The 20,347-nt window shown below is 57.2% G+C and overlaps 1 protein-coding gene across 8 annotated transcripts in view; it reads left to right on the forward strand.

Moving 5' to 3' along the window:
* Positions 1–20,347, forward strand: part of LOC136115307 (E3 ubiquitin-protein ligase NEDD4-like) — a 128,921-nt gene that overhangs the window by 107,174 nt on the left and 1,400 nt on the right. For 7 of the 8 annotated variants that reach the window (XM_071802835.1, XM_065861340.2, XM_065861342.2 and 4 more), the window contains 12 exons: positions 961–1,019; positions 2,625–2,690; positions 3,708–3,937; positions 4,960–5,081; positions 5,684–5,754; positions 6,125–6,220; positions 16,256–16,329; positions 17,691–17,751; positions 18,052–18,111; positions 18,517–18,624; positions 18,809–18,905; positions 19,245–19,317. In XM_071802835.1, coding sequence (XP_071658936.1) covers positions 961–1,019; positions 2,625–2,690; positions 3,708–3,937; positions 4,960–5,081; positions 5,684–5,754; positions 6,125–6,220; positions 16,256–16,329; positions 17,691–17,751; positions 18,052–18,111; positions 18,517–18,624; positions 18,809–18,905; positions 19,245–19,317 — 1,117 coding nt within the window. Of the gene's footprint in view, positions 1–960; positions 1,020–2,624; positions 2,691–3,707; positions 3,938–4,959; positions 5,082–5,683; positions 5,755–5,903; positions 6,073–6,124; positions 6,221–16,255; positions 16,330–17,690; positions 17,752–18,051; positions 18,112–18,516; positions 18,625–18,808; positions 18,906–19,244; positions 19,318–20,347 lie in introns of those variants that run through there. The other variant, XM_071802834.1, reaches the window with a different exon arrangement.

Here is a 20,347-nt window from a genome sequence, read left to right on the forward strand (position 1 = left end):
TGGTTTAATATAAACAGGTTGGGTTCTTTTTTATCTGTAGTAGCTATAAAAACCATTTTATAGAAACTTAGTGTGTTTGTTCCACACCCTGGCAGTTACAACACTTAGAACCTGGACTGCAGTCTTGACCGACGGTCCATGAATGCAAGCGGTGCGTGTGCCGACAGGTGTGTCAGCGCAGGAGTGGATGACTGACACTGCCATCGCAGGGGCACCCCTTTGGTTTTTGGAGCATTGTCTCAGTGTTGCAACATCATCGTGTTGTTGTGGTTCTGTCGTGTGCAGGATCTCGTGAGGAGCCGTTGTCTGCGGGCAGGGACAGTGTCACCGTGCTCCTGCGCGACCCCACGAGCCACCTCCGGCTGCTCTCAGAGAAGAGCGCGATTCTGTCACATGCTCCCAAGATTGTCTTTGCTCAAAACCTAATCATCTCTTACACTCCAGCTGTAGAATTTCCCCTCCCTTAATGGTCCTATAACCTTTTCACTAGGTCTCAAAAGTGTCTAGGACTTTTTAAAGAGATGTTATTTCCTCCAAATTCAAATCCAGGCTGTCTTTCAAAAGTCTTACATTTTGGCTGTCTTGATGGAAAAATTAAAATAGACTTCGTCTGTCATTCGACACAGTTTTTGGGTTCCTTTACCTCTCAGGCATGAATCTGTGTATTTCTGTGTGAGTTGAGTCTGAGACCATGTTCACATAGAACATGTTTGCTCCTACAGACGTGGAAATAAAAGCAGTGTCAATACATTGGAGTCTGTTCTAGTTTTGCATTTTTGAGTGGTTTTGGCCAAGCAGCGTGGTGGGGTTCGGGTGTGGGTGCTGAGTGCAGCCTCTTCCAGCCCTCAAACGGCAGGTTGTGGACGTGGTAGGGAACACGGTTGTAGGGAGAAGAAAACAACACAGATTCACTGTGTGGCAACGGAGAAGTAATGCTGTTATGTCCTTTGTTATTTACAGATAATAAAATCACGCAGTGGGAAGACCCCCGGCTGCAGAACCCGGCCATCACCGGCCCCGTAAGTACGCGGCGGGTGTCCTGAGCCGCTGCTGGCGGCAGGAGGCGCCGGCCCCAGCGGCCTCGGCTCGCTGTCAAGCTCCAGCACACCAAAGGGCTCGACAGCTTTGTGCCGCTCCGTGGGCTCTGAGCGGTCAGGCTCCCAGCCCTCACACTGAGGTGTTTCCAGTGCCGACACCACCTTTTCATTTGGGGTAGATCCTCAGCATTTTTAAGGGGCTCGGGACACAGCAGGTCAACTACCACATGGTGTAATTGCAGTTTTCTTGTTTATTAATAAGATGAATAATAATCACGTGTTTGGAGTGATTTCCCCATTTATCATGCACTTAATGCCTGAGATACTAATATGCAGTATGCTGTCCACATTCTGAATGTTTGTTTTCCCAGAAATGTTAAGCACACCTCAGAAAGACTGTCTGGGAAATTTTAGTTCAAGATAATAAGGGTCAATCATGATCCCATTAAGTAAGTAACAGTTATTTGGATCAAATCTTTTTACAGCCACAAAAGCATTAAAGATTCATCCTAATGCTTTTAATAGTATTTTGGGTGCCACGGCAATAACAAAGAACTACTGAAATTGCATTTTGCATTGCCTTTAAACAGTGGAAGCATGTTGAAAGATTATTTAATGGCTGTAGTAAAATCATGTTATCATCAGACTGATATGATTTAGTAGTTAACAAAAGCATTCGCGTCTCATCATCCGCAAGAGAAAGGGGCGTAGGATGCGTGCGCTCCGGAGTCACCGCGGCAGGAGCCGGGGAGCGGAGCAGCGGCCGCATCCCGAGCGCCCCGGGCCCCGCGGTCGCTGGTGCCCCCGGCTGGAGGGAGCGCTGAGCCGGGCAGCCCGCGCTGGCCTTGGGAAACACTGAGAGACTCCTTCCAAACCCTGGGTGAATTAATGTTGTGTATGGTGTCAAAAATAGAGAATTAAGGTTTCTTAATTCTCAAAACAGTTTCCAAAAAATGGCAGAGAATTAAGGAGTCGTACTTGAAGCAGTTGACTTGTAGAGCACCTGTCACAATGGCGTTGCTGTCCCGCGGCGCTGTGCCCGGTGTCCTGCGCTCCTCGGGTCAAACAGCGGTTGTTGCAGCGTCGTGGCTTTGATGGAGCCCCTTAGGTTTATTTTCAAATGATTTTTGATTTTGTGTCTTTCGAGTAGCGCTGAACCATGCCCAGCCCTTGGAGCGGTGCGAATCCCTATTCTGTGCTAATACTCAGCGTTTCTAGAATTCGGTATTATGTGGCATGCTCTATATTTTTTAATGAGACATATGGATGGCACCGATCCATCCCAAATGTGTGTGTGTTAAAATTGTGTTTGATCTTTCCTGTTCCTAAAAGAAGAAAGGAACCAGGATGAGCAGTTGATAAGCAGAACTGGGTTGAAAGCTTTCGCACCTTTTAGCACAAAATACACACTGGGAAGTGGGGGGATTTTTGCTGCTGTTCTTCATGCATGGCGGGTTTTTATCGGGTGACTTAGGGCACGCGTGGGCAGATAGCACGCCTTTAAATTGGCTGTACATTTAAATGTTGTTGGAATAGCACACTCTCAATGGCTGGAATAACCTGTGTGTGCGATCCTCTCTCCAACAGGCAGTTCCGTATTCCAGGGAGTTCAAACAGAAGTATGACTATTTCCGGAAGAAGTTGAAGAAGCCGGTGAGTGGAGACGTGCGGTTGTGCTGGGAGCGGGCGCGCTGTGGCGGGCGCACAACGGGGCTGAGGCGCAGCCACGGGCCACCCTGCCCTGCCGGAGCACAGCACCGCTTCTCCTGGGCTGTGCTGCTCCCGATGGGGCTGAGGCGCAGCCACGGGCCACCCTGCCCTGCCGGAGCACAGCACCGCTTCTCCTGGGCTGTGCTGCTCCCGATGGGGCTGAGGCGCAGCCACGGGCCACCCTGCCCTGCCGGAGCACAGCACCGCTTCTCCTGGGCTGTGCTGCTCCCGATGGGGCTGAGGCGCAGCCACGGGCCACCCTGCCCTGCCGGAGCACAGCACCGCTTCTCCTGGGCTGTGCTGCTCCTGATGGGGCTGAGGCGCAGCCACGGGCCACCCTGCCCTGCCGGAGCACAGCACCGCTTCTCCTGGGCTGTGCTGCTCCTGATGGGGCTGAGGCGGAACCAGGAAAATGAAGAAAAGTTTGAATGTGATTGATTCATTAACAAAAGCATTTACAAATCTTTAAAGACTCCCATTTTCCTGTATGAATGCAAAATGAAAGTGATGAGGCAGCAAGGAAGTAGCAATGATTCCCGGTTCCCGTTGCAGCCGAGGTTGATCGTTGTGCTGGGGCTGCAGGTGCTTCCGCTGCTCCTGTTCGCGGAAAAGCCGTTTCAGGAGCACCTTTGACGTACAGAGCACCCGCCTTTAGCTCGCATATGATATTGGCTCATAATTAACAGTCAGCAGCCTCGGCAACGCCAGCTCTGATTTGGAGCAGGACTTGCCCATGTCGTTACTTTTCTTGCTGTTTTCGTTGCTCTGTCAAATACCAGAGAAGTCTCTGGACCGCAGCTGGTTCACCGTGTGCTGCCAGCCTGAGACTTGAAGGGCTGCGAAGCAAAAATGGGGAAACTTTATAGATCAGATGCATCCATCGTGTGTTACTGCTGGTCAGTCATTTGCTTGAATGCTTATTTATTGAAACCAAGTGTAATATAATCTCCTTTCACACAGGCTGATATACCAAACAGATTTGAGATGAAGCTGCACAGAAATAACATTTTTGAGGAGTCGTACAGAAGGATCATGTCGGTGAAGAGGCCCGACGTCCTGAAGGCCAGGCTCTGGATCGAATTCGAGTCGGAGAAAGGGCTCGACTACGGCGGGGTGGCCAGAGAGTGGTTTTTCCTCTTGTCCAAGGAGATGTTCAACCCGTATTACGGTCTCTTTGAATATTCAGCAACGTAAGTGTCCATTCAAATATTTCTGTTCCTGAGGGGTGTGCGTTAGATTTTGCACAAGAGGCAAAGTTGCAGCAGCAAGCAGTTAGATGAGTATGTGCTTTCCAAGAACCTTCCACGCTGTCCCCGAGATCCCGTGAAACATTTGGGTTATCGGGACGGGGAGAGGAGCAGGAGGCGCGTTCTGCCCTCCCGTCCGTCCAGAGCCATGGTGCTGATGTGTAACAGCACAAGCAGCTCTCGTCACGGTTCAGCCGTTGCGCAGCAGGGCCTTGCCTAAGCCTGAGGCTGGTTTTGTCCCGTTTCCAAACCTCTGAGCGGTCCGTGAGTACAAACGCGAGCGCATCTCCCAGGTGCCCGTGTTGTGGTGCGCTGGGGTAGTTCACGTGCTGTGCTCAGCCGCAGTCAGGATGGGTCCCCAGTTGCAGGCGGCAGTTTTGCTGTTTGATGCCAGCATCAAGCTCTCTCCTTTGTGTGCTGGGCGCCGCTGAAGCAGATGGCAGAGGCTGCACGGTGCGTCTCAGACAAGACCTTCTGCTGCGGAGGGACACCGGTGGCCGGCGCTGAGCAGCTCAGAGCGCCTGCCTGTTAATGGGGCTTGCACACACACTTGTTTTCAGATACTGAAACTTAGGGGATATAGGTCACTGTAAATATTTTAAAAGTTATTTCATTTTAGGTTCAGAAACTGACGAGCTATTTTGAGAAATAAGACCTAAGAGCATACTGCAAATTGAAACCAGCGCTGTCACACCTGGGTTTGTTAAAGTATCCCAGTCCTTTACCGGCCTTTTCCAGCACCCTGGAGGTTAAGGTACTCCAGAGGTGTTCTCTCGTACCTGCAGCTGAAGGTGCTGGTAGGAACGCGTTCTTTGTCCTGACAGATGGGCCGTGGGGAGGTGACGTTGTTACACTCCTGCAAAGAGAGCAGAAATGGCCCCAAGCTCCGTTCCTTCTGAACATCATCTGAGTACCTGGTTATTTAAAGACGCGGTTACTAGGAGTGTTTTTCTTTCCCCACCAAGGGACAACTACACTCTGCAGATTAACCCTAATTCAGGCCTTTGTAATGAAGATCATCTGTCCTATTTCACCTTCATTGGCCGCGTCGCTGGGCTGGCCGTGTATCACGGGAAGCTGCTGGATGGTGAGTGATCACCCGGGTTGTTGCAGGAGGGGATCACTTCAACGGTGGTTACGCTTTGGGGTGCACTGTTTCTGGGAGAAGGTCTGAGAGGAAGCATTGGAACTGCAGCTCTGGGAGCCGCGTTCCTGATGGAGCGTCTGCTCAACAAACGCATCTCAGATGAGGTTTTGCCCCTTTCAGTCAGCATTGCTGAACGATCGCACCCCAGAGGAAAGCGACGCGGTTCCCCTGCCGCCCTGCAGCCAGCGCTGGGGGTGCCGGCTCCAGCGTACCCGGGTTGATGAGGAAATACTTCTGCCAGACTTGGGAGTCCCACAACAAACAAACAGGCGGACATCAGAAAGCATGTCATTTCTGGCATGTCCTTTGGGAGAAGAACGGCAATCTGAGCTGGGTTAGAGTACCTCGGGCTCAGTCCCTGGCTTTCGTGTCCCTCTGCCCTCAGCGTTAGTGTCTAATGGCACATGGTGATTAACAGCACCATTCTTCTAATTGAAACCCGGGACTTCGTGTGGCGCCGTGTGCAGCTGAGCGGCGGCGCGGGGGCCGGGGAGCTGCCCCCGGCTCGGGCGCGATCCGGGACGCTCTGCCCTCTCTTGCAGGCTTCTTCATCCGGCCCTTCTACAAGATGATGCTGGGCAAGCCCATCACGCTGAAGGACATGGAGTCCGTGGTAAGGGCTCGCGCTCCGCCGTCCCACCCCCCAGCGCCCGAAACCGCGGGTTCACCCTGCTCGGGAATCTGGGATTTTTGGCTCTCGTGCTTGGAAATATTTAGCGATAGTAACATCTCTCTTGTCCTTTCCTTTTTTCCTTGGGTCAGTTTTAAATTACGGACCTAATACATGAGGATGTATTCTGAGAAATTAGAGGGGTCTTTTATTCAGCAAACTTCAAGGCTTTTAGTAACAGCAACGCAGTCAGTTATCGTGTAAGGTATTCTCACTGTAACGGTGTGATACATGCTGGCAAACTGTGGAAAAGAAGGTACGGTTCTGTCAAGAAGGTCCAGGTTCACATTTGAAGTGTGTGTAAACTCTGCAGGACAGCGAGTACTACAACTCCCTCAAGTGGATCCTGGAGAACGACCCCACGGAGCTGGACCTCATGTTCTGCATCGATGAGGAGAACTTCGGACAGGTATGGAAAGGTCGTCCCCCCCACTCTCTGTCTCCCCACTTCGCTCTGTCCCCGCCCCTTCGCTCTCTTTCCCCCAGTTCTCTCTGTCCCCCCCCTTTTCTCTGTCCCCCCCCCATCTCCTCCTTTCTCTCTGTTCCCCCCCTTCGCTCTCTTCCCCCCCTTCTCTCTGTCCCCCCGCTTCTCTCTTCCCCCCCCATATCTCCCCCTTTCTCTCTGTGTGTCCCCCACTTCTCTCTGTCCCCCCTCCTCCTCTCTGTGTCCCCCTTCTCTGTGTCCCCCCTTTCTCTCTGTTCCCCCCTTTCTCTCTGTCCCCCCACTCCTCTCTGTCCCCCCACTCCTCTCTGTCCCCCCCCCTTCTCTGTGTCCCCCCCCCTTCTCTGTGTCCCCCCCCTTCTCTGTGTCCCCCCCTTCTCTGTGTCCCCCTCACTTCTCTCTTCCCCCTCCCCATATCCCCCATCCTCTCCGTCCCCCCCTCCTCTCTGTCCCCCCCCCCCGTGCCCCCCCTTCTCTCTGTGCCCCCCGCCTCCGTCCCCCCCCCCTTCTCTGTGTCCCCCCCACTTCTCTCTTCCCCCCCCCCATCTCCCCCTTTCTCTCCATCCCCCCCTTCTCTCTGTCCCCCCCCCCGTCCCCCCCCTTCTCTGTGTCCCCGCCACTTCTCTCTTCCCCCCCTTCCTCTCTATCTCCCCCTTTCTCTCTGTCCCCTTCCTTTATCTCTGTCCCCCCCCTCCTCTCTGTCCCCCCCCCTCCTCTCTGTCCCCCCCTCTCCTCTCTGTCCCCCCCTCCTCTCTGTCCCCCTCTCCTCTCTGTCCCCCTCTCCTCTCTGTCCCCCCCCTCCTCTCTGTCCCCCCCTCTCCTCTCTGTCCCCCCCCTCCTCTCTGTCCCCCCCTCTCCTCTCTGTCCCCCTCTCCTCTCTGTCCCCCCCCTCCTCTCTGTCCCCCCCTCTCCTCTCTGTCCCCCCCCTCCTCTCTGTCCCCCCCTCTCCTCTCTGTCCCCCTCTCCTCTCTGTCCCCCTCTCCTCTCTGTCCCCCCCCTCCTCTCTGTCCCCCCCTCTCCTCTCTGTCCCCCTCTCCTCTCTGTCCCCCTCTCCTCTCTGTCCCCCCTCTCCTCTCTGTCCCCCCCTCCTCTCTGTCCCCCTCTCCTCTCTGTCCCCCCCCTCCTCTCTGTCCCCCCCTCTCCTCTCTGTCCCCCCCCTCCTCTCTGTCCCCCCCTCCTCTCTGTCCCCCCCTCCTCTCTGTCCCCCTCTCCTCTCTGTCCCCCTCTCCTCTCTGTCCCCCCCCTCCTCTCTGTCCCCCCCTCTCCTCTCTGTCCCCCCCCTCCTCTCTGTCCCCCCCTCCTCTCTGTCCCCCCCTCCTCTCTGTCCCCCCCTCCTCTCTGTCCCCCTCTCCTCTCTGTCCCCCCCCTCCTCTCTGTCCCCCCCTCTCCTCTCTGTCCCCCTCTCCTCTCTGTCCCCCTCTCCTCTCTGTCCCCCCCCTCCTCTCTGTCCCCCCCTCTCCCTGTCCCCCCCTCCTCTCTGTCCCCCTCTCCTCTCTGTCCCCCCCTCCTCTCTGTCCCCCTCTCCTCTCTGTCCCCCCCTCCTCTCTGTCCCCCCCTCCTCTCTGTCCCCCCCTCCTCTCTGTCCCCCCCTTCTCTCTGTCCCCCCCACTTCTCTCGTCCCCCCCCCCATCCCCCCCTTCTCTCTGTCCCCCCCTCCTCCTCTCTATATCCCCCTTCTCTGTGTCCCACCTTTCTCTCTGTTCCCCCCATTTCTCTCTGTCCCCCCCTCCTCTCTGTCCCCCCCATTCTCTCTGTCCCCCCCCTTCTCTCTGTCCCCCCCACTTCTCTCTTTCCCCCCCTCCTCTCTATCTCCCCCTTTCTCTCTGTCCCCCGCCCCTCTGTCCCCCCCTCCTCTCTGTCCCCCCCTCCTCTCTGTCCCCCCCTCCTCTCTGTCCCCCCCTCTCCTCTCTGTCCCCCCCTCCTCTCTGTCCCCCCCCTCCTCTCTGTCCCCCCCCTCCTCTCTGTCCCCCCCCTCCTCTCTGTCCCCCCCCCTCCTCTCTGTCCCCCCCCTCCTCTCTGTCCCCCCCCTCCTCTCTGTCCCCCCCCTCCTCTGTGTCCCCCCCCTCCTCTCTGTCCCCCCCTCCTCTCTGTCCCCCCCTCTCCTCTCTGTCCCCCCCCTCCTCTCTGTCCCCCCCCTCCTCTCTGTCCCCCCCCTCCTCTCTGTCCCCCCCTCTCCTCTCTGTCCCCCCCTCTCCTCTCTGTCCCCCCCTCTCCTCTCTGTCCCCCCCTCTCCTCTCTGTCCCCCCCCTCCTCTCTGTCCCCCTCTCCTCTCTGTCCCCCCCTCTCCTCTCTGTCCCCCCCTCCTCTCTGTCCCCCCCTCTCCTCTCTGTCCCCCCCCTCCTCTCTGTCCCCCCCCCCCCCCCTCTGTCCCCCCCTCTCCTCTCTGTCCCCCCCTCTCCTCTCTGTCCCCCCCTCTCCTCTCTGTCCCCCCCCTCCTCTGTGTCCCCCCCTCTCCTCTCTGTCCCCCCCTCTCCTCTCTGTCCCCCCCTCTCCTCTCTGTCCCCCCCTCTCCTCTCTGTCCCCCCCTCCTCTCTGTCCCCCCCCTCCTCTGTGTCCCCCCCCTCCTCTCTGTCCCCCCCTCCTCTCTGTCCCCCCCTCTCCTCTCTGTCCCCCCCCTCCTCTCTGTCCCCCCCCTCCTCTCTGTCCCCCCCTCTCCTCTCTGTCCCCCCCTCTCCTCTCTGTCCCCCCCCTCCTCTCTGTCCCCCTCTCCTCTCTGTCCCCCCCTCTCCTCTCTGTCCCCCCCTCCTCTCTGTCCCCCCCTCTCCTCTCTGTCCCCCCCCTCCTCTCTGTCCCCCCCCCCCCCCTCTGTCCCCCCCTCTCCTCTCTGTCCCCCCCTCTCCTCTCTGTCCCCCCCTCTCCTCTCTGTCCCCCCCTCTCCTCTCTGTCCCCCCCTCTCCTCTCTGTCCCCCCTCTCCTCTCTGTCCCCCCCTCCTCTCTGTCCCCCCCTCTCCTCTCTGTCCCCCCCTCTCCTCTCTGTCCCCCCCCCTCCTCTCTGTCCCCCCCTCTCCTCTCTGTCCCCCCTCTCCTCTCTGTCCCCCCCTCCTCTCTGTCCCCCCCTCTCCTCTCTGTCCCCCTCTCCTCTCTGTCCCCCCCTCTCCTCTCTGTCCCCCCCCCCTCCTCTCTGTCCCCCCCTCTCCTCTCTGTCCCCCCCCCTCCTCTCTGTCCCCCCCTCTCCTCTCTGTCCCCCCCTCCTCTCTGTCCCCCCCTCTCCTCTCTGTCCCCCCCTCTCCTCTCTGTCCCCCTCTCCTCTCTGTCCCCCCCTTCTCTCTGTCCCCCCCACTTCTCTCGTCCCCCCCCATCCCCCCCTTCTCTCTGTGTCCCCCCCCTTCTCTCTGTCCCCCCTCCTCCTCTCTATATCCCCCTTCTCTGTGTCCCCCCTTTCTCTCTGTTCCCCCCATTTCTCTCTGTCCCCCTCCTCTCTGTCCCCCCCCTCCTCTCTGTCCCCCCCCTCCTCTCTGTCCCACTTTCTGTCCCCCCGCTCCTCTCTGTCCCCCCCTCCTCTCTGTCCCCCCCATTTCTCTCTTCCCCCCTTCTCTCTGTCCCCCCCACTTCTCTCTTCCCCCCCCATCTCCCCCTTTCTCTGTCCCCCCCTTTCTCTGTCCCCCCTACCTCTCTGTCCCCTCCTCCTCTATGCCCCCCCATCCCCCCCCCCGTCCCCCCACCTTCTCTCTGTCCCCCCCACTTCTCTCTTCCCCCCCTCCTCTCTATCTCCCCCCTTCTCTGTGTCCCCTCCCTCCTCTCTGTCTCCCCCCTTCTCTCTTCCCCCCCCCACTTCTCTCTTCCCCCCCCCCATTTCTCTCTTCCCCCCCCCATTTCTCTCTTCCCCCCCCCATCTCCCCCTTTCTCTGTCCCCCCCTTCTCTCTGTCCCCCCCTTCTCTCTGTCCCCCCCTTCTCTCTGTCCCCCCCTTCTCTCTTCCCCCCCTTTCTCTCTTCCCCCCCTTCTCTCTTCCCCCCCTTCTCTCTTCCCCCCCTTTCTCTCTTCCCCCCCTTCTCTCTTCCCCCCCTTCTCTCTTCCCCCCCTTTCTCTCTTCCCCCCCTTCTCTCTTCCCCCCCTTCTCTCTTCCCCCCCCTTCTCTCTTCCCCCCCTTTCTCTCTTCCCCCCCCTTCGCTCTTCCCCCCCTTTCGCTCTTCCCCCCCTTTCGCTCTTCCCCCCCTTCCGCTCTTCCCCCCCCTTCTCTCTTCCCCCCCCTTCTCTCTTCCCCCCCTTCTGCTCTTCCCCCCCTTCTCTCTTCCCCCCCTTCTCTCTTCCCCCCCTTCTCTCTTCCCCCCCTTTCTCTCTTCCCCCCCTTCTCTCTTCCCCCCCCTTCTCTCTTCCCCCCCTTCTGCTCTTCCCCCCCTTTCTCTCTTCCCCCCCTTTCTCTCTTCCCCCCCCTTTCTCTCTTCCCCCCCCTTCTCTCTTCCCCCCCCTTCTCTCTTCCCCCCCTTCTCTCTTCCCCCCCTTCTCTCTTCCCCCCTTCTCTCTTCCCCCCCTTTCGCTCTTCCCCCCCTTCTCTCTTCCCCCCCTTCTCTCTTCCCCCCCTTTCTCTCTTCCCCCCCTTCTCTCTTCCCCCCCTTTCTCTCTTCCCCACCTTCTCTCTTCCCCCCCTTTCTCTCTTCCCCCCCTTTCTCTCTTCCCCCCCTTCTCTCTTCCCCCCCTTTCTCTCTTCCCCCCCTTCTCTCTTCCCCCCCTTTCTCTCTTCCCCTCCTTTCTCTCTGTCCCCCCCCTTCTCTCTTCCCCCCCCTTCTCTCTTCCCCGTCCCATCTCCTCCCTTCTCTCTGTCCCCCCCACTTCTCTCTTCCCCCCCCATCTCCCCCTTTCTCTGTCCCCCCCCGTCTGTCCCCCCCTTCTCTTCCCCCCCCCTTTTCTCTTCCCCCCTCCCCATGTCCCCCCTCCTCTTCGTCCCCCCCTCCTCTTCGTCCCCCCCTCCTCTCTGTCCCCCCCCTCCTGTCCCCCCTTCTCTCTTCCCCCCCTCCTCTCTATCTCCCCCTTTCTCTCTGTCCCCCACCCTCTCTGTCCCCCCCCTTCTTTGTGTCCCACCCCCTCCTCTCTGTCCCCCCCATTTCTCTCTTCCCCCCTTCTCTCTGTCCCCCCCACTTCTCTCTGTCCCCCCCACTTCTCTCTGTCCCCCCCACTTCTCTCTTCCCCCCCCATCTCCCCCTTTCTCTGTCCCCCCCACCTCTCTGTCCCCTCCTCCTCTATGCCCCCCCCATCCCCCCACCTTCTCTGTGTCCCCCCCACTTCTCTCTTCCCCTCCTCCTCTCTATCTCCCCCCTTCTCTGTGTCCCCCCCTTCTCTGTGTCCCCTCCCTTCTCTCTGTCCCCCCCGTCTCCCCCCTTCTCTCTTCCCCCCCCACTTCTCTCTTCCCCCCCCCATCTCCCCCTTCTCTCTGTCCCCCCCTTCTCTCTGTCCCCCCCTTCTCTCTGTCCCCCCCACTTCTCTCTTCCCCCCCCATCTCCCCCTTTCTCTGTCCCCCCCCCCGTCCCCCCCCTTCTCTTCCCCCCCCCTTTTCTCTTCCCCCCCCCTTTTCTCTTCCCCCCTCCCCATGTCCCCCCTCCTCTTCGTCCCCCCCTCCTCTCCGTCCCCCCCTCCTCTCTGTCCCCCCCCTCCTCTCTGTCCCCCCCCTCCTCTCTGTCCCCCCCCTCCTCTCTGTCCCCCCTTCTCTCTTCCCCCCTCTCCTCTCTATCTCCCCATTTCTCTCTGTCCCCCTCCTCTCTGTCCCCCCCCTTCTTTGTGTCCCACCCCCTTCTCTCTTCCCCCCCCATCTCCCCCTTTCTCTGTCCCCCCCCCCTCTGTCCCCCCCCTTCTCTTCCCCCCCCTTTTCTCTTCCCCCCCCCTTTTCTCTTCCCCCCTCCCCATGTCCCCCCTCCTCTTCGTCCCCCCCTCCTCTTCGTCCCCCCCTCCTCTCTGTCCCCCCTTCTCTCTTCCCCCCCCTCCTCTCTGTCCCCCCTTCTCTCTTCCCCCCCCTCCTCTCTATCTCCCCCATTCTCTCTGTCCCCCCCTTCTCTCTTCCCCCCCCCTCTATCTCCCCCTTTCTCTCTGTCCCCCACCCTCTCTGTCCCCCCCCTTTTTTGTGTCCCACCCCCTTCTCTGTGTCCCCCCCACTTCTCTCTTCCCCCCACATCTCCCCCTTCCTCTCTGTCCCCCCCCCCTCCTCTCTGTCCCCCCCTCCTCTCTGTCCCCCCCCTTCTCTCGTCCCCCCCCCCCGTCCCCCCCCTTCTCTCTGTCCCCCCCTCCTCTCTGTCCCCCCCTTCTCTCCTCCCCCCCCTTCTCTCGTCCCCCCCTCCTATCTCCACCTTTCTCTCTGTGTGTGTCCCCCCCCCCTTTCTGTCCCCCTCCCTTCTCTGTGTCTACTCCCCTTCTCTGTCCCCCCCTTCTCTGTGTCCCTTCCCCTCCTCTCTGTCCCCCCCACTTCTCTCTTCCCCCCCATCCCCCCCTTCCTCTCTGTCCCCCCCACTACTCTCTTCACCCCCTCCTCTCTGTCCCCCCGCTTCTCTCGCCCCCACCCCGTTCCCCCCTTCTCTCTACCCCTCCTTCTCTCGTCCCCCCCCCCATCTCCCCCTTTCTCTCTGTGTGTCCCCCCTTCTCTCTGTCCCCCCCTCCTCTCTGTCCCCCCCACTTCTCTTTCCCTCCCCTCCTATCTCCCCCTTTCTCTCTGTCCCCTCCCTCCTCTCTGCCCCCCCCACTCTTAATCATCTCCCCCCTTCTCTCTGTCTTCCCCCTCTATCTCTCCCCCCATCCACCCTCCCACTCTTTGTCCCCCCCTTTATCTCCAACCCCCCATCTATCTCCCCCTCCTCTATCTCCCCCCTCCCCTCTCTCCCCCTCCCCTATCTATCGCCCCCTCCCCTATCTATGTCCCCCTTCCCCCATCTATCTCCCCCCACCCCATCTATCTCCCCCTCCCCTATCTATCTCCCCTTCCCCATCTATCTCCCCACACCCCTATCTCCCCCATCTATCTCCCCCTCCCCTATTTCCCCCATCTATCTCCCCCCACCCATCTCCCCCCACCCCTATCTATGTCCCCCCTCCCCATCTATTTCCCCCCTCCCCTATCTCCCCCACCATCTCCCCATCTCCCCCCTCCCATCTCTCTCTCCCTTTCTTATCTCCCCCTCACCTATCTCCCCCCACCCCACCTATCTCCCCCCACCCCATCTATCTCCCCCCACCCCTATCACCCCCTCCCCATCTATCTCCCCCCACCCCATCTCGCCCCATCTATCTCCCCCCACCCCTATCTATGTCCCCCCTCCCCTATCTATCTCCCCCTCCCCATCTATCTCCCCCTCCCCGTCTATCTCCCCCCACCCCTATCTATCTTCCCCCTCCCCTATCTTCCCCCCCTCCCCTATCTATCTCCCCCCCATCTATCTCCCCCCCTCCCCTATCTATCTCCCCCTCCCCATCTGTCTCCCCCCTCCCCTATCTCCCCCTCCCCTATCTCTCCCCACCCATCTCCCCCCACCCCATCTATGTCCCCCCTCCCCATCTATCTCCCCCCTCCCCTATCTCCCCCCCATCTCCCCCTCCCATCTCTCTCCCCCTTTCCTATCTCCCCCCCTATCTATCTCCCCCCCATCTCCCCCCACCCCATCTATCTCCCCCTCCCCCTATCTCCCCCCACCCCATCTATCACCCCCTCCCCTATCTATCTCCCCCTCCCCATCTATCTCCCCCCATCTCCCCCCTCCCCTATCTCCCCCCACCCCATCTCCCCCCACCCCTATCTATGTCCTCCCTCCCCTATCTATCTCCCCCTCCCCATCTATCTCCCCCCTCCCCTATCTCCCCTTCCCCTATTTCCCCCACCCATCTCCCCCCACCCCTATCTATGTCCCCCCTCCCCATCTATCTCCCCCCTCCCATCTCTCTCCCCCCCTTTCCTATCTCCCCCTCCCCTATCTCCCCCCGCCCTCTGTCTCCCCCCACCCCATCTATCTCCCCCTCCCCTATCTCTCCCCACCCCTATCACCCCCTCCCCTATCTCCCCCTCCCCATCTATCTCCCCCCTCCCTATCTCCCCCCACCCCATCTCCCCCCATCTATCTCCCCCACCCCTATCTATGTCCCCCCTCTCCTATCTATCTCCCCCCCCTTTATTTCCTCCATCTATCTCCCCCCACCCCTATCTATCTCCCCCCTCCCCTATCTCCCCCCTCCCGTATCTCCCCCCTCCCCCCATCTATCTCCCCCCCATCTATCTCCCCCTCCCCCCACCCCATCTCGCCCCCATCTATCTCCCCCCACCCCTATCTATGTCCTCCCTCCCCTATCTATCTCCCCCTCCCCATCTATCTCCCCCCTCCCCATCTATCTCCCCCTCCCCTATTTCCCCCATCTATCTTCCCCCTCCCCTATCTCCCCCCCCTTCCCCCATCTATCTCCCCCCCATCTATCTCGCCCTCCCCATCTATCTCCCCCTCCCCCCACCCCATCTCCCCCCACCCCATCTCGCCCCCATCTATCTCCCCCCCTCCCCTATCTATCTCCCCCTCCCCTATCTATCTCCCCCCACCCCTATCTCCCCCCACCCCTATCTCCCCCTCCCCTATCTCCCCCATCTATCTCTCCCCACCCATCTCCCCCCACCCCATCTCGCCCCCATCTATCTCCCCCCACCCCTATCTATGTTCTCCCTGCCCTATCTATCTCCCCCTCCCCATCTATCTCCCCCCACCCCTATCTATGTTCTCCCTGCCCTATCTATCTCCCCCTCCCCATCTATCTCCCCCCACCCCTATCTATGTCCCCCCACCCCTATCTATGTCCCCCCTCCCCATCTATCTCCCCCCTCCCATCTCTCTCCCCCCCTTTCCTATCTCCCCCTCCCCTATCTCCCCCCGCCATGTCTCCCCCCACCCCATCTATCTCCCCCTCCCCTATCTCCCCCCACCACTATCACCCCCTCCCCTATCTCCCCCTCCCCATCTATCTCCCCCCTCCCTATCTCCCCTCACCCCATCTCCCCCCCATCTATCTCCCCCTCCCCATCTATCTCCCCCCCCTTTATTTCCCCCATCTATCTCCCCCCACCCCTATCTATCTCCCCCTCCCCTCTCTATCTCCCCCTCCCCATCTATCTCCCCCCAGCCCTATCTATGTCCCCCCTCCCCTATCTATCTCCCCCTCCCCATCTATCTCCCCCCTCCCCATCTCCCCCTTCCCCTATCTCCCCCCACCCCTATCTATCTCCCCCCCTCCCCTATTTCCCCTATCTGTGTCCCCCCTCCCCTATCTATCTCCCCCTCCCCATCTATCTCCCCCCTCCTATCTATCTCCCCCTTCCCCTGTCTCCCCCCTCTCCTATCTATCTCCCCCATCTCCTATCTCCCCCTCCTCTATCTCCCCCCTCCCCTATCTGTCTCCCCCCTCCTCTATTTCCCTCATCTATCTCCCCCTTCCCCTATCTCCCCCTTCCCCTATCTCCCCCCTTCCTCCTCTATGTCCCCCATCCCCTATCTACCCCCATCTATCTCCTGCCTTCCCTATCTCCCCCTCCCCTGTCTCCCCCCATGTGTCTCCCCCCTCCCTCCCCTATCTCTCCCCTATGTCCCCCCCATCTCTCTCCCCCCTCCCCTATCTCTCTCCCCCCTCCCCTATCTCTCTCCCCCCCTATCTCTCTCCCCCCTCCCCTATCTCTCTCCCCCTTTCCTATCTCCCCCTTTCCTATCTCCCCCCACCCCTCTCCCCCCCATCTCCCCTCTCTCCCCCCTCTTCTGTCTCCCTGTGTCCCCCCCACCCCGTCTTCCCCCTTCCTCTCCCCGCTTCCCCCTTCCTCTCCCCGCTTTCCCCGCTCCCCTCCTGGCATGATTTGCTCCCTTGCTAATGAATATGAATCAAGAGTCAGTGTTAGGAATGATCACATCATACTTGTCCCTCCTGCTGCCACTGTCAGTGCAGCCTGCGTTGATGTGTCCTTCGCCATTATAGCAGAACCATGTCCTATACCGTGTGAAGTGCTGCTGGGGGACAGTGTGCCCTCAGCTCATGTGCTCTTGTGTTGTGGTTTTTCACACAGACATATCAAGTTGACCTGAAGCCCAATGGGTCGGAAATCATGGTAACAAACGAGAACAAGCGGGAGTACATTGAGTAAGTGTTTCCTGGAACTGCTCCGGCTCCCTCAGACTCGACCCCGCCACGCGCTGCCGTTCGTACCGCAGCACATCAGTAGGACCCCTTACACAAACCCTTTTGTTACGTTGTTCATACCCTCATCCTTCCAAAGTCTGAATTTATACCTTCCATGAGTTCCACGGGCGAGGGGCTGGGGGTGCTGACCAACCACGTGTGGATTTCCTTGTCCCGCGGGCTGCATTGCAGAAACTGGGGAGTCTGTGCACGACTCCGCACGGAGAGCTCTGTGCCTTGTGCTGTCCCCCGACTGGCCGTCGTGGTGGAACAACACCACATTGCTGCTTTTACCATTCCTTTTCATTATTTTGCATGCAATATATTTGCACTCCTAGCTCTTTAATTTTTCACTTGTGTCTTTTTTGCAGTATTAAGATGCAAAATATTAGACACCAAACTTTTTAAATCTCCATCACCTCAGTAGAGTGCAGAAAGGAAAAGCTCTTGGGAACACGTGGTCGGTCAGGTTCACACCCAGATAACTGTTGTGGCTGGTTACCGGATTTTCTGACTTTACAGTCAATACTGGTGTGCGCTCATTTGGAAATTATTAATGCAACAGTTACAATTTTATTCTTGTGTCGTAACATCCAAACGATGAATTCTCACGCGTATGTAGTACTTACGTGATATCACAGATGTCGTGTAGGTAATGAAGCCGCATTGCCTAACAGAATATCTGGTGATTTGTGTGCATTACTTTACTGTGCAGTGCTGATTGCAGCAGCAAAGGACGGCAGATAAACTGACTCACTAGCTGCTCATGTCCTGAGGTGGCTGGCGTTGAAATACAAGCCTTTTCCTTTGATACTGCACCTTTTCATGTATTTAGTTATTTATAGGCAGTCTGTTATATGGAGTTACATCTGTCCTCAAATTTTGTAGACTTCAATGGGAACTGTTAATTACTCAGAGCTCTGAAGAATAGAATGTGTAATTATTTAGGCACCTACTCCCAACAGCCATGACAGCACCCAGAGTGGAGGCTCCAGCTTCCTGGGGCACCTCTCCAGAGCACGCGGGGTGCCCAGCGCCTCAGCGGGCCTTGCACCTCCTGGTTCCGGAGAACACGGAGCACATGCAGCTCGTGTCCCCTGCCAACATGAGAGCGTTCAAACCAGAACCTGGCCCTGGGCACTCATTGTTCCCACCATTTCCATCAGGCACACCAGATACATGTGCACAATTACTCAGCCGCTGCTCAGAGTGGCTGGAGGTGCTGAGGGCGCAGCTGGGAACCTGGAACTCTGAGGGGTAGAAATGTGGGAGCACTGCGGGTTCTGTTGGGAATACTCACGTGTTCTGTTGGTTTCCTGCAGCCTGGTCATCCAGTGGAGGTTCGTCAACAGAGTTCAGAAGCAGATGAACGCGTTTTTGGAGGTAAGGCGCTTTACCTGCTGGCCTTTTTCCCAAAACTATGGTTTTTTAAACACAGACTTGTTACACGAGTGTGTGCGTTAAGGGGTGGGGAGCTCTGCAGAACCGCACTAATTCTGGGATGATTTTATGGTCTCACGGTTTCACCTTGTATAAGAACATATCATCTTGCCCTGATAAGAATGAGGTCATTCTCTTTCAAGTTTAAATTGGGTGATTAGTTTCTAAAGCCAAAAGATCCAGTTAGATAAAACCTAATTTTCCCTGATATGATAATTCTAACTTTGCTTTTCTTTCTCTTAGGGATTCACAGAACTTCTTCCTATTGATCTGATTAAAATTTTTGATGAAAATGAGCTAGAGGTGAGTTTGTTGAATTGAAATCCAGAAACAGCAGATTCATAGTGCTCATCATAAAAAGATGCGTTATGTTCTAGGCTCATCGTAAGTGAATTTGCTGACAAAGATGCTTTGCTTGTAGCTGGAAATGAGAGTTTTCTCCCTCATTACTAAATCTATAGATTACATAAAAGCACCAGAAATGGTCGTCATTCAGCGAGGCGGCTGAGTGCGTGTGAAGATGTAAGGAGCTGTGTGAGCTACCGGCAGCCAGGCTGTGCCGGGGCGCAGACAGCTTCCTGCACAACAGGCCTGCGAGCGCCTCCCGAAGAGCAGCGCTGAGCTTTGCACTGCGTGCCAGTTTGAAGTGCCCAGGGTAAGGCAATCCCGTCTTCAGTTAACTCCCTAACAATTTACTTCCGTGTGCAGTTACTGATGTGTGGCCTTGGCGATGTTGATGTTAACGACTGGAGACAACACACAATCTACAAAAATGGATACTGCCCCAATCATCCCGTTATCCAGTGGTTCTGGAAGGTAATATTGGTTTATCACATATGCTCCTCCGGCTGTTCCGAAAAGTCATAGTTACTGTGTTGTTTTGTGGAGCCCGTTACACATCTGTTACAGTCTGAAACAGACAATGTACTCGGGTTTTGTTTTTAACAACGGTCTCTACAGCCGCGGCAGTGAAAAGGCAGTGACGTGTGTTTGTCAACAGGCCGTTCTACTGATGGATGCGGAGAAGCGGATCCGGTTGCTGCAGTTCGTCACGGGGACGTCCCGCGTGCCTATGAACGGATTTGCTGAACTCTATGGTGAGCTCCCTTCCCGCCTCCTCGCTCCCTGTGCCCCCACAGAACGCCCGTGCCGTGTGAGGAGAGTGAACGCGTGTTTAACCAGCATCCAGTCTTCCAGTGTTAGTGTCCGGGTCACTCCCTGTGCATTATATGCGCTCCATGCAAAGGTAGTCAGATAAACTTAACAAGCTAACTGGACTTGGAACAATAGCCATATTCCTATTTCCTTCAGCGTAGTTTTAATTAAGAGAGTTTTGTACCAGATGACAATCTAGCCTACAATTTATGCACATGTTTAATTTTTAAAATAATACTTAGGTAGTCAATTGATATTTCATGACTTTCGTTTTCAACCAGGTTCAAACGGGCCTCAGCTGTTTACAATAGAGCAATGGGGAAGTCCCGACAAGCTGCCCAGAGCTCACACATGGTAAGTCCTCCAAGCGTGAAGTTATACGGCTTTTCGGGATTGTTGCGCTGCCAGGAAAGGGACAACTGCCTGACACTTCAATGCTATTTGATCGTATTCCAAGTAACCCTTTCAACTCAGGACTTCTAGTAACTCCTTGTGTGTTAGACTGTGTGCTAGAGAAAGAAATAGCTATTTCCCACTTCAGTTTATACTACGTTTGAAGAAATTGCTACCCCTCTATACCGAATGTTAGCTATCATATTTTTGAAGCATTATGGTAGCCTGCAAATTGGGAAAAGCACTGGGCTACTGAACTGACATTCTGACACAACAGAAGCAATGTGAATCCCTTCTGCTGGGAGCCTTTTCCCCGTATCACACACTAAGAGTGTGTTCAGGTGAGGTACCTGCAGCACGATCCGGTGGGAGCGGGCAGGGCACGGCCCGGGAACGCGCTGTGATGGCCGCGGCAGAGTCCCCAGATGTCGCAGACAGGTTGTCACGCCTGTCCCTCCTGCCAAACTCCTCGTGGCTTCCCAGGGCCTTTTGCCTTAGGAAAAATGTAAAAGTTTTGTTAGAAAAAACACACCAAAACAGCCCTACCACGTTCCAGAACCAACCTGTCCTCCTTATGTTTCAATTCCCTGTTAGACTTTGGTTAGATTTTACAGGACCTTTCCCAGACCTTCTTTTGGCTGTTTCGTCTCCCTCCCAGAGGGCAGTGTCTGTGCCACAAATTCACAACATCTTTGCACAACCAGCCTTTTGACACAGACGCTTTCACTCACTAAACAGCCAGTGGGGCTTTTGCTTGGGGTTTTTCCCTTCCCAAATCTAACAAATTCCCCTTCCAGCCAGGCCCTGTTTCTGGAGGCTGAGCTGGCCCGGCAGCGCCGGGCTCGGCGCCACCGTGGGGACCACGAGCACCAGCTCGGTTTGCACAGGATGCTGCAGCCATTGCCCTGAGGACACGAAGATACATCCTCTGCTAGGGCCCCAAATCAGTTAACGCTTCCTTTGTCTTTAAAATTGTGGTTTTCAGTGAATA

This window comes from Patagioenas fasciata, chromosome Z (assembly GCF_037038585.1).
Source record: "Patagioenas fasciata isolate bPatFas1 chromosome Z, bPatFas1.hap1, whole genome shotgun sequence".
In the NCBI taxonomy this organism is placed as follows: domain Eukaryota; kingdom Metazoa; phylum Chordata; class Aves; order Columbiformes; family Columbidae; genus Patagioenas; species Patagioenas fasciata.